Below are 13,734 nucleotides of genomic sequence, written 5' to 3'. Positions count from 1 at the left end.
ATGCTCATTATTGCCACGTGAGTACAATTCCGATCATCCCTGCTGTGATTCTGTAACTGGCTAAGGGATGCTTCTATCCTGCTAACCTCTTGTAGGGAGGGTACTGAAGATGGCAACAAGTTGAACATAATATTGCCAGCTTGAATGACATCAACATGGACATAATGGGGGTCGCGGATATTGCTACAAAAATTGTTGCTCCATATTTGGGGATTAGTATTCTGATGTGAAGGTGCAGATGAAGCGTCTGTGCTTGTTCCATCTAAGTAATCCCTCTGTTCCAACGTGTCAAAATGAATTCTAGGATTTGAAGAATAATCTGTCATATCTGATGTATTGAAATGTGAGTAATTTGAGGTTACAGAATAAGAACTATCTACATTTGTACCTGAGATTTTGTCATTAGAGTAATCAAAGCTGCCTGATGGACATTTAGAACTGCTACATGATTTATCAGTGGTTTTAGCAGATGACAGCTTGAAACCTGTCCTAAAGGTGGAGAATTTAGGCTCAGGGTTGGACACTGAGTCTCTGCATGTGCTGTAACTGCCAACTGAATGTGATATTTCCAGTTGGACAGTAGTAGTGTGTACGGGGACCTGAGGAACTGTAAAGGTAAATGTGGGATCCTGAGTATTATCCTGCTTGCTATCTTGGGAGGAAGCATTTAGCTCTGAGTCCCTGACCCTGTACCTGCCCGCTGAGTAGAAATGCTCACCAATCTGAAAAAACTGGAGCCTCTCCTCCACCATGTCCCTCTTGCTCATGTCAATCGCACCACTGCGTGTCATCTCAAACATCTTCCCTTCATGGAAGGGAAATGGGTTTGGCTCGCTCGTCGGCGTGCTATCGTCCGTGGGCGTTCGGGCTGGGGTAGTGTCTGGTGTTGTAGCCTGAGACTGGTCATCGACTGCCAGTCCAAAAGGCTTAGGCTCACCATTGCTTCCCCGTGTCCCTCCCATATCAACCACATCTTCTTCTCCACCTTTACTGGGCCAAGGGTCAAAGTCCAGCCCTTTAGTAGCAACAGTCTTAAAAGGAGAGTTAAACTCTTCTTCTAATTTATAACTAAAGTAAGTATCCGAAAAACCATCTTTACCAGAGAGTTTTTGTTCCTGACTATCAACCCCTTCTTTACTACCATCTTCAAGTTTTCCACCATTTGATGGGGTATCTTTTTTGTCCTTTTGATACTCCTCCGGGGTTTTCTCCTCTTCAATAACTTCAAGTTTAGTCTGAGGAAAAGAGCGGTCTGATGCCCTAAATGTGTCTGATGCCCAGACATCTCTCCGGCTGTCCACAGGGCCGAACAGCCTTAAATCTGCCTGTTCACACAGGCCATCATCCTCATCCTGAAGTTCATATCCATCTAGAGAGTCTATCTCTGTTGCATCAGTATCATGAGAAAATTCAGCTGTTGTGGCTATTGAACAGTCTGTTATGGATTGGTCATTTCCATTCTGTTCATAATCATAGTCCTCTCCTTTGCCATTTGAACTTTTAGAACCATTGGAACCATTTGAGCCGTTGGTCCCATTATAAGTTTCTTTGTTGTTTCCATTCTTGTCTGGTTTTTTTGTTTTAGATGCATTTTCCTTCTCCCTCCTCCTTTCTTCCTCCTCCTCAGAAACTTTGAAAGAGAATTTCTTACAGGGGATCGGGTGGAAGACAGACTCCTCATCATCATCATCTTCAGCATGTGGGTGACTGTCATCTTCCTCAAGGGGCACAGGGGAAGGGGGTTGAATACGTATTATTGGTTCTGTCAGCAGATGTTTGTCATGTTCTTCCTGCAAATTTACCTCCATCATTTCTGTCTCAGTTTCTGATGATGCACAAGAACTTTTCTTCTCTGGGTCTGAAATTTCTGACGCTGAGTCCAGAGGGGGTGGGGGAGGGAACTCGATATAAGCAATACCTTTGTCTTTTGAGACTTCTTGCCTGTCCTGCCCTGTTAATTCATCATACATGCCATTGATTGTCATTTCTTGCTGGATTATATTATCAGGAAATTCCTGCTGGTTATCAGTAAATTGCTTATTAGCGTTAGCAATGTCTGCTTGAGCTGCATGAACAGTAGCTTTGCTTTCTGGTAGGGACTCTGTAAAAGAGAAAATAACTCTGCCTTGGTCATCCTCTTCTGATTCTTCAGATACCTCCATGATCGGACTTGGTTTCCCTGGCATAAATCCCATAAAGCCATCGGGGGTTTTGGACATGAGCTCATAACTGACCTCCTCAGAGCTGGGGGTCTCTGGTGTTATGGGGCTTTTCCCTGAACTATCTATGAAAGAAACCTGTTCTAATGTGTCATCATCAGGGCTTATGGGACTAAGGGCTAGGTTTGAGTTCTGTTTGACTGTGTACAATGCCCCTTTGGCCTCCCTCTCTGCCTGCCGGCCCACCTGGACACTGACATAGACAGGTAATGTTTTAATACCTTTGAAGTTCTCTTTGGTTGCTATGGCAGCTGGAGGAGTCATGGCTTTCTCAAGCATTTCTCTTGGGCTGAGGAGGTTATTGGAGTTTGAGTCTTTAGGTGCATTATCCAGAATTTCAAAAGTTAGATTTTCATCTGTTTTTGTTGGGGTTGTCTCGGGGCTTTTGCTCTTACATAAAGTAGGAATCTGTGATGGTTTGGTAATTGTCTGTTTCTTTGTCAGATCATTATCCAAACAAGAAGACGTTGTTCTTACAGGAATTTGAGATTCTGTCTTTTTTCTGAAGTTTTTGTTCAGTGGTTCCGCACTATCTTTTCTTGACATCTCATTTATGACCTCTTTAGGATCTTGATATTTTTTAGCATCACTATCTTTCTCCAGAAGTCTAGCAGTGTCGTGAATGACAGGAGGCGTAACTTTCTGATTTTTATGGCTTTCCTGAATTTCCTGAGTTACACTGGAATGAACATCGTTCCCTCTCGTAATTTGTGATGAAGCCTCTGGGATGTTTTTGTTTGGCAAATGCAAAGCTGGTTTACTGCTGTCTGAGGCAACACATTTGACCTTCTCTTCATCCCTTTTGGAGCTTTGTTCTTCTGATGTCTCAGATGCTTTTGATGTTTTCCCTCCAGCAAAAAACTGATAGACAGGAAGTTTGCTCTCCTGTAATTTCTTTATTGAAGGTTTTGGCTGCACTGGAGGGGGGATTTTTGTTGGACTAGCCTGACTTCTTTTCTGAGCCTCTGATTCAAACTTCATCCTCACAGCACTAACTTTGGATGTGGATGTTATATGAGCAGGAGAACAGGGTTCGGACTCACTGGTCTTAACTTGATCCTCACTGATACGAGAGAACATGCCTTTTTGAGGACTGCTTGGTAAGCTGAAGCTTTTCTTTTCAGGTATTGTGGTGCTGCCAAATGTTTTACCAACAACAGAAGGCTCCTTAAGTTTGGTTTTACTGAATCCCTCTGTAGGCTTCTGCTGTGTTTTCTCAGGGCTACTGCATGCTGAGCTAGGCCATGACTTGGGTTCCTTCAGTTCCTGTCTGACGGGCTTTTTCTCCGGGGACTGCAGCTCATCATTCAGCTTCTCTGTTTTGTCACGGAAGAACTGTGATACCTCACTGAGTTTTTCCTCAGCTTCTTTTACAGTTTGGTCCACCCTATCCTCATAAAGGAGTTTGTCCCTGCTCCTGTCATGTTTATCCTCTGTAAATCGCATCCAAACCGCATGTTTAGGGCTGCCTGGTTCTGTGGTATAATGGAGCACTGTAACCTTATCAAACTGAGATGGTTCATCCCTGTGCAAGAATTTACCTGATTTCGGGGACCCATCTTTTGAGGTCTTGGAAACAAATTCTCTTCTTGGGCTCCCCTGCTGCTGACTAATGCTTTCAGTGCTCCGGCTACCACTCTCCTCTGAAGTTATGGGATGGTTTTTGTCAGTCACCATTGCTGAATCCTCAGTGTCAGAGTGAGACAATGATGACATATCAAGCTTCTCTGAGAGCAGCATTTTCTCAGCAAACCTATATGACTCGCCTCTGATCTCGGAGAGCTCATCATCACAGTATTCTACAGAGTGCTGGCTTAATAGTTTTAGGGCTTTATATGAATCATCTGCTATCAGCTGGGCAGAGCTCGGGCGACTTTCCTCCTCATGTGACACAGGGGTGTTAACACGTGATGTTTCCAGGAAGGAGGGCAGTGGTTCTTCGGCAGTGAGCTCCTCCTCTTCCTGTTGAGCCTCATCGTAATCGGTAAGTTCCCTAAGTCCACGGTCCCCTTTGTAGACATAAAGCTCAGGGTGCTTCTTGGTTTCCCTGATGAAAACCTCAGTTGGCTCTGCTGTGCTGTGGCCCTTTTCAATATGAACCTCAATTATCCTTTCAACTTTGGGCTTTGATTTAACATCTCTGTCAAGAAATCTAGGAGTCAGCTCATCACCTTTGACAGCATCCTGGCTAGCTTTGTGTTCAAAAAGCCCTGCTAGTTCTTTAGATGGGTCCCTACCTGACTGGAAAGCTTTCATGATATCTCTAACCGACATAGCTTCTTCTATCATCTCTGCACCATCAGTCAGTTGGGGCTTGTGGTACACCATCCTAGTAGTAGTGGTAATATGAGTTTCCTCTTTAAGACACATGCTTTTGTTCATCCCGGAGTCCTCTTCTGGCATTTTCATCTGTAAGGCTGTGGAAGCAGCATCTGGCTCTGTAGAGGGAAGAGCAGATGCAGCTTCCTCCATGAGTACAGGCTCACATGCATCATCAGGCTGCTCATAGCTCCTAATGTGGACCACTTCAGTCCTGGTCTCAGTCACACAGGGAGGGATGGGCGAATCTGTGAATAAAGGCTTTGGTCCCGTACTTTCTGCACTCTGAGGAGCAGAGGGTGTCTTTTCACTCCTTGTCTCAAACCCACTGTCTGACAGGGGACTCTTATCTTGCTCATGAGACAGGTCCTCTGGTGATTCCAAAATAGTGTCTGTCCCCTGATATGATTCAGCAAGTTTGCTTAGGTCCTTCTCAGAGGGAGATCTGAGCATGCCTGAAACAGGTGGAGGCATTTTGAGTTTGTGCTCCTGTATCGACATGGATGGTTTGAGCACACGTTTCTGTTTCTCTTCCCCTTCCCCCCTTGCCTCCTCCTCAGACCTAGATTTCAATTCTGCCATTTTTGAGAGTGAACTAGCACCAATGTCATTTGTTAAGAAATCTACTACTTTAGCCAACTCTAAGTCTTTGCTTGACTGGTGCTTGAGTAAAAGGGTGTTTTCATCAAAAGAAGGGTAGTATTCGGACAAGGCGCTTCTTTGTGCTTCCTCAATCTCATCTTTTGAAAATTCCTCCCATTCATCCTCTGAGACTCTCTCTTTAACTGAAATGGTCTTACCTTCGCTCATGATATCTTTCTGTAGTATCTCACTGACTTTCACCAAGTCTTCTTTCACTTTCTCGACTAGGCTGTATGGCTCATCATCCTCTACCTTGGACTCTTTGGGAGTGCCGGTATGTGATGTTTGAACGGTTTTAACTGCCGTCTGTGTGTCTGTCTGCAGGATTGCCGTCACTCTCATGAGGTCCTCTTTCATGTCTGCTACATCTTTTAGTATCTCCTGGTTGGAAGCTGCGGTCGGGTGGATGATGGGGGGTGTGATAAACGGAGGGGATTTCAATTGGGACTTAATTTTTGATCCTGTTACACAGGACGCCAAAGAGGAAGAAACAGAGGGGGAGGCACGAGGAGAATCAGGCAGTGCCATTTTGAGAGATCCTGGCCCCGGTTTGACAGGTGTCTCAGGAATGACATTGACTAAGGAGTACACAGGTACAGTGACTGTATTAGATGAGACTGTTGAGGTTGAGGCGGTAGCTGCAGATCTAAGAGAACCATAAGCAGAGCTTGCTGACCCAGATCTACGTGAGGATGACCGTGATTTAAGTGTGCCATAGCCTGACACAGAGTATGAGTCTATAGCTTCATTTATAGCAGCACTAACACCGGATGTTGCTGCTTGGGTTGTGGCTTGGATCCTCTCTTGAAGGCTGCTACTTCTCTCAGAGAGAAGTCGAGAAGAAGGGGAAGAAGGCGTGGAGGAGGAGGATGGATATTTAACTGGAGAGACATTTCCATTCATCATGGACAGTTCTGAGGAGGCAATGGTTGTCTGGCCTGTTGAGGAAAGAGACGATAGGGATGACCTCCCTCCTCGGGGTGAGAGTGTTGAATCTGCAGGGGTTTTCAAAGAGGTCATGCTGGAGATGGTTTTAACAGAAGAAATGTTAGGTGCTCCTGCCTCTGTCACAACTGAGGGTCCACTTTTATAGGGAAGGTCAGAATTGTACATGCTGTAATGTGTCTTTGGTGATGCTGGAGCAGAAGTATGAGTTGATGATTTCACTGGAACAGAACCATTGGGTATTGTGTGAATTGGTGAAGTCCTTGATGTATATGCTGAAGCAAGACTTCTGATAGATGCTGGATCTGTGGCAGTTTTAGACGGGCTTCCAGATGAGACAAAGCTGGCAGACCCCTGGACAGGATACTGACCCTGCTGGACAACTGTTTTGATAGGTGAAGGCATAGTCCTGTAAGACCTTAAGGGGGATGAGGAAACTATGTCACTAACAGATTTAGCTGGGGATGATAGGTTAGGTGTTGGCTGTGTAGCTCCCAGGGTGGCTTTGATAGGTGGAGGACATGCAGGTGATGGGGAGAAAGGCCAGGAAGATTTCAGTGGAGAAGCAGCTGGTGAGCCTGACGGTGAATCGGAAGAGGTGAGGGAACCCCCCACTCCGATGGGCCTTGTTTGGCCAGGGATGGTAATAGGAGCAGCCGACCATGGTGGGTAAGGTCTGGTTGGAAAGACAGGTTTGTGAGGGTAACCAGCAGGCAGTGTTCTTGCGGTTGTGCTTCGCTCAACTGCTGTTTCTTCAGATGAATTTGTAGAAATAATGATGGAGGGGAAAAAAACAAAACAAAAACGTGGAGTAGTAAAGGTAACAAAAATTATGTTGGGAAAATAAAGAAAAAATGTGAAAGAAGAAGAGATTAGAGGAAGGAGAGTTGGTCAGTGATGCAGACCTAGTAGTAAGGAAAAACAGCAGTTTTATAAAGTGCTCAGATAAGATATTTGAGTATTGATTGAAGATGGCAATACAAAAAACTGTTCCTGTGTGATTCACGGTTAGGCGATGACTAAAATAGCAACAACAACATAATGTAGAAATCCAACACAGCACATACAGCAGCAAAGTAAAATCCCAAGGATGATGACATGGACTCACAGCTGATAACGGAAAAATGCCAAGACAAATGCAACGGGATCAACACATAAAAAAAAACTTCTCTCTTTGGACTTCAGATGTTCTGAAATCAGTGTAGGGATTCTGGCTCCAATTTCAATCCGCTTTATAAAGTGCCTTTTATCTGTTTGGTCCAAAAGTTACATCATAACAGATTCCCCACAGACAGTTTAGCAAATACAATGCAATAGATCCAAGGGCTGCAGAAGTTTCTACTTTCCTTCTATTATACAACAAATGAAATATGACAAAATGTGGTTTCCAAGACTTTTGGCCCATTTTGTCGTGCAAGATCAATAAAAACTGGTGACAAGCAGAAATTGTGAAGAACTAAGAAAAACAAATGCACCCGAAAGGCAGCCAAACTCAAAACATCCTAACATGCATTTTTTGTCCCACAAAAAGCTGCTACATCATCACAAAGCCAAAGGAGCTTTATAACTCAGAGGGGACAAATGAAGAAGAAATACAATTTTTCTTTGACCTCCTTCCGAAATGCCAAATACCATCGTGTTGGCAAGTCAAAGAAAGATTCTGATGTTGCTGAATTCAGATGTCTAAAACTCAGCAGTGGAAGTCAAACAAACAAACCCAGAAGAAGTACAACTCACAACGTGGGCAGGCACAGCACAGTAATTGAAAAAACACTCATTGACCCATGCAAAAATATGTACCATGTTGTAAACAAGCATGTGGACTGTGTATGTTATGCAAGGAGAGAAAGATGCATTTTACATTAAGTAAGTCACAACTATCTACTTATTTGAACACGCATTTGACAGGTTATGTAAATTGTTGATAAACTAATTTATCCGAGACAATTGGCATTATTATATTCATGGGTTTGTTAGTGAAAATGACAAACTCACTCAGTGCAGGCTCGGCCAGATAGCTGTAGCGCTTACGTAAGGCTAGAGATGCAAAGGTATGACGTCGCTCTGGCTTTTCAGTCTGCAACAATAGCAAACAACACAAAAACCTATCAGTTCTAGGCCACCCTACATTGCATATTGCTGCCAAATCAGCAACTGAAGGAAACACAATAATCTGGATTAGCTGGTATTACATATATAAAAACTCCATTTTAGTTACATGATAAGGCAGCAAATTCTCCTTTAAGAGTATTCGCTGCACTCACATCCTCCATTTCATCTAGATAGACATGGTTAATCTACCAGTCTAGTCTAGCTTAAGTTAGTCAAGATAAGGCTACAAAATCTAAATTAACTGGAATTATTTTGAGGCTGAATCTTGACTAACGGACAATGTAAGTATCTCCAAAGCCACTAAAATCACAACGCAAGGGATAAAGCAAATCGTTTTTCATGTTTATATCATGCAAAACTCCGCAGCTTAAGGTTGCTTTGATCAAGGAAAATTAAATTTTCCTTTGTAGAAGCGGAAAGAATAAGGCTATGATGAGCAGTGCAGGGCCGCTTAAGATCTAGCACAGAGGATAGCACATGATGGGGAGGGTGTAGTTTACCTCATCCTCGGCATCTGAATCCATTTCCTGGTTCCCAAGATGCATTGCAGAAACAGGGGGGAGTAACATAATGGAAAGCAGGGGGAAAAGAAACATCAGGGTGTGAAAAAGGAGTGATTGACAGAAGCTCCAACTCAGAAGAGAAGCCACTGTAGCAACGCACACAAAAATAAATAGACCAAACAAACATCAAATAAAAAAAAAAGCGCCAACATTCAGTTGCAAAAGAAGCAAATCAACTCAAGCCACAAAAAGCCAAGCTGGAAAAAAATCCCTTTGCAAAGAAGCCCTCAGCCAAAAGCATGTCATCCAAATCAAAAGGTTGATTGCAATAACGTTTAACAGCCAATGACAAGAAACCACTGCATAGATAACCTATATATATAGAGAGAGAGAGAAGCCTTAAACAGATAAAAGACACAGTGGCGGCAGTTTGGCCAAAGTCTTTCTCTGTGTTTCATCTATCAGTGGTACGGGGGCCAAAACTACCCGAATCATGAGTATGGTTATGGAGGTGACAACAGAGAATGATGAGTTCAACCTTACCTTTTTCACCGCAGGAAGTGTGATGTTCAGGTTGCACACGGCAGTCTGTGGTAGTCCTTTTGCCGTCTTACACTCTTTAAGAAAAGTAAGACGACCGCAAGGCTCCTGGCTTGGGTCTCTTACCTAGAAAGAGAACATGGCTTCTTTATGTGCGCTTGTTAGTTGGTTCTACTCATGTAATTCAGTATGCACGTACACTGTCGTGCACACGCAAACGTGCAAAGTTTATGCTTAATGTTTTTGGTAATTAGAAAAAAAAACGTCCTGTCACTCCGCTCATGTGATTCTGTTTTCATGTTCTATTCTACTTGTTATTCTGATTGAGAATTTGTTAAACACTGGCCAATGAAGAAGACCAGTTCTTACATCATGTTAAATGCACATGCTGCCCAGCTATCGTAGGTCTTAATGAGTTGTGTTGTGATGAAGTGGTGCCTGATCTAGTTCACAAAGCTAAAATAGATTTCCCATTAACAGAGCACCAAGCAATGCAAGATTGATTAGTGAGATCTCCAAGTTAATGGGTCGATCAATGACGTTATTTAGTAGAACCACAGGGAACTAGGTTAAACCCTGTGGACATTGTTCCGGAAGCGAGTAGGGGGGTTAAAGTAGAGTAGGACTCAAATATTTGTCCCGTCTTCTATTCAACTAGAAGGCAGCCTTTCAGTCAGGTTTTAATCATGTCGATTCATAAATATTCCAAACAACACATTCCAGCCAGAAATGGATAAAAGGAAGGTGGTAGGGTGTTTATGTTAAAAGTACCTTGACACAGAAAGGCAACCGGTTCTCCTTAAAAGCATAGAAGTTGAGAACTAACTGCTGACCAGCTTTGGTTAGAGGTGCCAAGTTCCCATAGCAGTCCACATGAATGGGTCTGCCCTCCAGAACCTGAGACAGCATGTCGACACAGTTAGAACAGCACACACCAACAAATGGCATCAATCCTCTTGCGTCTACTCTATGCTACCTGCCCTACTCTGCTACTTTAGAGGAATACTGCTGATTTAATTAAGCTTGATTTACTAATAAAACCCTTTGGAGGCTGTTAGCCTAAATCAGGGTTTTCACAGTCTGAGAAAGTGGTCCTCCCCTTAGATAGTTATCTGAATGACTATTATATATTGAATACATATTAATGATGATGCAGACTACACATTATTGTGGTTTTCTGTGGGTCATTTATTAGTTTCTGACTTTTGGGAAGTAGGAAAACGGTCAAATTCCCTCCAAACGACTGGATCTCCAAAACATATACAACAGGATATCCCTGATGACTACGAGTCTGGCACGTCCTCAACACTGTCTGGAGCCCCATGGAGAGGCCTGCCACACACTTTGTGATAGGTGATTTCAACAACTTAAAATGAATGTACTGAGCATGAATTAAGTCCGTTTGTATCACATTTAGTGTTTGGACGAATTACAAAATGTTTCATTATGTTTCATAATCAAAAAACCTAGCATGTTGATGGTAATAGAGCACACACCATATAATGGTAAAGGTACGTACCTCTATGTCTTTGCTGCGGGCCACCTCCTCAAAGTTCTCCTGCTGCTCCAAGGTCTTGTCCACCTTGTCGTCTGTCATACAGAAACACCTCAGTCTGGACTCCACGGGGTCATTCATCTTGGCAAACACAACAAACTTTGCCATGTAGGGCACACAGATCAGCTCCCTGTACAGCTGCGTGGCCAAGCCCACTGTCTCTGGGATCTGGTGGCAGTCTGCTAGCCAGAATCTGCACAAGAAACAGCAGAAAAGATGAAGACGCAATACAGCAGCCACAATACTAAAGGGCTTAGGATGAGCAAAGCAAGACATGCACATGTTTTGTTTCTCACCTGGCAGAAACATTAGTAGTGAAGGAGACACAGTCATTGACGAAGGTGAGAGGAGTTGTGCCTGTGATGTCTTCCCACTGTGCCGGGGATGTACCACCTAGCAGAGAGCCACACAACTGTTCATACTTGTGATTCGGGTCTGTGTGAACTGCACATCGTAGCCTACGCATGCATAGCCTGAGCATTTTTACTTCTGCGCTGATGTAGCTGTGTCACACTACAGTTTTTCCACTGCCACTTCTCTGTGTACCTCAAATAATGATGGCTGAAACAGAGCTTTTTTTTTTTTTTTTTTTTAAAGGTTTGGAGCTAATAAATGTTATATTCATTGAAAAAACTGCAATGCTGAAATGAGCTCAGACCAGGGGAGCCAATTCCCGCATCTAGATGTGTAGAATATGTATGGAATGCTTCTGCTATAGATGCAGAAAAGGTAAAGCCTGTTATTTAGCTCAACAGTAGCTTGTTAGCATGTTTTTGCCAGTATACTGTTGACTGTCTATCTAAAACTCTGTGGCAAAAATTAATAAGTAAACAGAAGTAGTAGCATCACAAACACATCATGGAAGTTTCTATTGGAAATGATTGGAGTTTTAAGTGTATAATACAGATTATCGGACTCCAGACATCCGTATGTAAAAATGAGGTGTTAACATCAAATATCAATACATTTGTTCGATGCATTTTTCTGCATTCACTGTTGGCATATTTAATCCATCTAAAGACTCATCTTGTGCTGTTTGTTCTCTTGTCTCTCTCTCTCTCACACACACACACGCTACCCTCATCCTTATACTTATATCTTTGTGAGGACTTTCATTGACGTAATACATTCCCTAGCCCCTCACCCTAAACCTCACCATCTCACCTGACTGCCTGACCCCTAATCTTGACCCTAAACCTAACCAGAACCTGATTCTCACCTCGACCCTAAAACCAAGTCTTGACTTTCAAACAGCCCTTTGAAGATGTGAGGACCGGCTAAAATGTCCTCACGTTCCAAAAATGTCCTCACTCTGTTAGGGTTAAATGCATATTCTAGTCCTCAATATGTAGCAAGAACAGGAACAGGAACAGGAACACACACACACACACACACACACACACACACACACACACACACACACACACACACACACACACACACACACACACCTGTAATGCTGCAGAGAAGGCGGAGGCAGGGAGTGCAGTCTCCTTTGTAGCCATTGGAGAGACCCTCCCCTGAGAGTGGTGGCACTGGAATTGTCATGGTGATGGGTTTATGGAACTTCCTTCTTCTTGGCTCCACGGTAACAATGGGACTGAAGGTTGCTCTGTTACCAAGGATTTTCTTCACTGTTTCGTCAGGTACTGGCTGGGCCTAGGGGGTTGGGATAGACCGCAGTGAATAATTGGTGGAATCAAATTAGCTTCTTCCTGAGTACCTGGAAGCAACAGATCTATCAACTCACCTGCAGTCCAACCTTGATCTTCTTGGTCAATGCACCTTCAGGGAAAGAGGCCTGAACCAATGGGACACTCCGGCTGCACAGAGTCCCACCTTCAGGTCCCATCTGATTGGTCTCCTGCCTGATTCGAGACACTACGGCAAAGTACTGTGGGAAGTCCTTGGTGATGATTCGACAGATTCTCTTCCTCTGCAGCTCCTCAGGACTGTCTAGTTCTACAGGAAGAAAAAACATTTATTCCTATGAAGTAGAAATAGCACAAAAACAACTACTGATTCAATCTAAAACTGTTCATGTCTGATATTGGATTGGCTGTAATAAACCTGCTTTAATTACCTCTGCTAACTTGGTTAAAATGTACATTGCTTTGGAAACGTACACGGTAAACTCTAAATGCTTAATTGATTATTTGCAATTGACGTCTGTTTCTTCAATTCTTCAAGCAAATGATTTGAAGTCTTACCTTCATCCATCCCATTGAGCAGCTGGTTGAGGTCGTCTGTCTTACAGTCGTACAGATGTTCCTTCCAGGCTTCTCCATTCTCACTACGCAGCAGGATCAGTTCTCTCTCCTGACCTCGCATTGAGCCAAAATGGGGTATCTCCACTATCACAGGCCTGGTGAGGGACAAGGTTAAATTAAACATAATTTATTCAGGTTGAGCTGAACAGCATTGATTCATATCACAATTTGGTTAATAAGATGGTTTATTTCAATTTAACCTAAAAAAAAAAAAAAAAGTCTTTACAATTTGAACTGAAGTTGTAAAAAGTCAAGTTGATGAACACTGGAAACAGAAGCATCAAGCTGAAAATCATGTTTGTTTGGTTTGTTTTTTTTAAATAAAGCATTGGAACTACTTTGAGCTGGCTTAAGGGAAATAAAATGGAGAGACTGGTGTCTAACACAGCTTGTTCTGGTATGAATGGATAATGGTCTGCTGATGACAGTGTTGCTTCACAGTGATGGCTGTGTCAGTGCTGCAGGGACGTTCAGAATGGAACATGATGTGACAGATGCAATGGAATGAAGAGCGGGAGGAGAAAGCTGCACAGCCCTTTCATAAACAAGACATGATCACAACATAAGAGAGAAAGATGAACATGTGCTACGGAACATTTCCCTCAGAGAGGAACAGAACTGCTGCAACA

At 43.2% G+C, this 13,734-nt stretch overlaps 1 protein-coding gene across 2 annotated transcripts in view; it reads right to left on the bottom strand.

The window, feature by feature from the left end:
* LOC147239949 (ankyrin-3-like) overlaps positions 1-13,734 on the bottom strand; it is a 95,524-nt gene that overhangs the window by 10,560 nt on the left and 71,230 nt on the right. For both annotated transcript variants that reach the window (XM_086195060.1, XM_086195061.1), the window contains exons 32-41: positions 13,046-13,200; positions 12,586-12,797; positions 12,287-12,494; positions 11,132-11,228; positions 10,800-11,028; positions 10,052-10,177; positions 9,284-9,406; positions 8,738-8,764; positions 8,121-8,202; positions 719-6,877 (exon numbers count right to left, since the gene is read on the bottom strand). In XM_086195060.1, the coding sequence (XP_086051186.1) occupies positions 719-6,877; positions 8,121-8,202; positions 8,738-8,764; positions 9,284-9,406; positions 10,052-10,177; positions 10,800-11,028; positions 11,132-11,228; positions 12,287-12,494; positions 12,586-12,797; positions 13,046-13,200 (7,418 nt within the window). The remainder of the gene's footprint in view (positions 1-718; positions 6,878-8,120; positions 8,203-8,737; positions 8,765-9,283; positions 9,407-10,051; positions 10,178-10,799; positions 11,029-11,131; positions 11,229-12,286; positions 12,495-12,585; positions 12,798-13,045; positions 13,201-13,734) is intronic.

This window comes from Aulostomus chinensis, chromosome 23 (genome assembly GCF_037954235.1).
Source record: "Aulostomus chinensis isolate RoL2024-O1b breed Wild chromosome 23, RoL_Achi_v1.0, whole genome shotgun sequence".
Lineage (NCBI taxonomy): Eukaryota > Metazoa > Chordata > Actinopteri > Syngnathiformes > Aulostomidae > Aulostomus > Aulostomus chinensis.
This window is presented reverse-complemented; position numbering and strand designations above follow the sequence as displayed.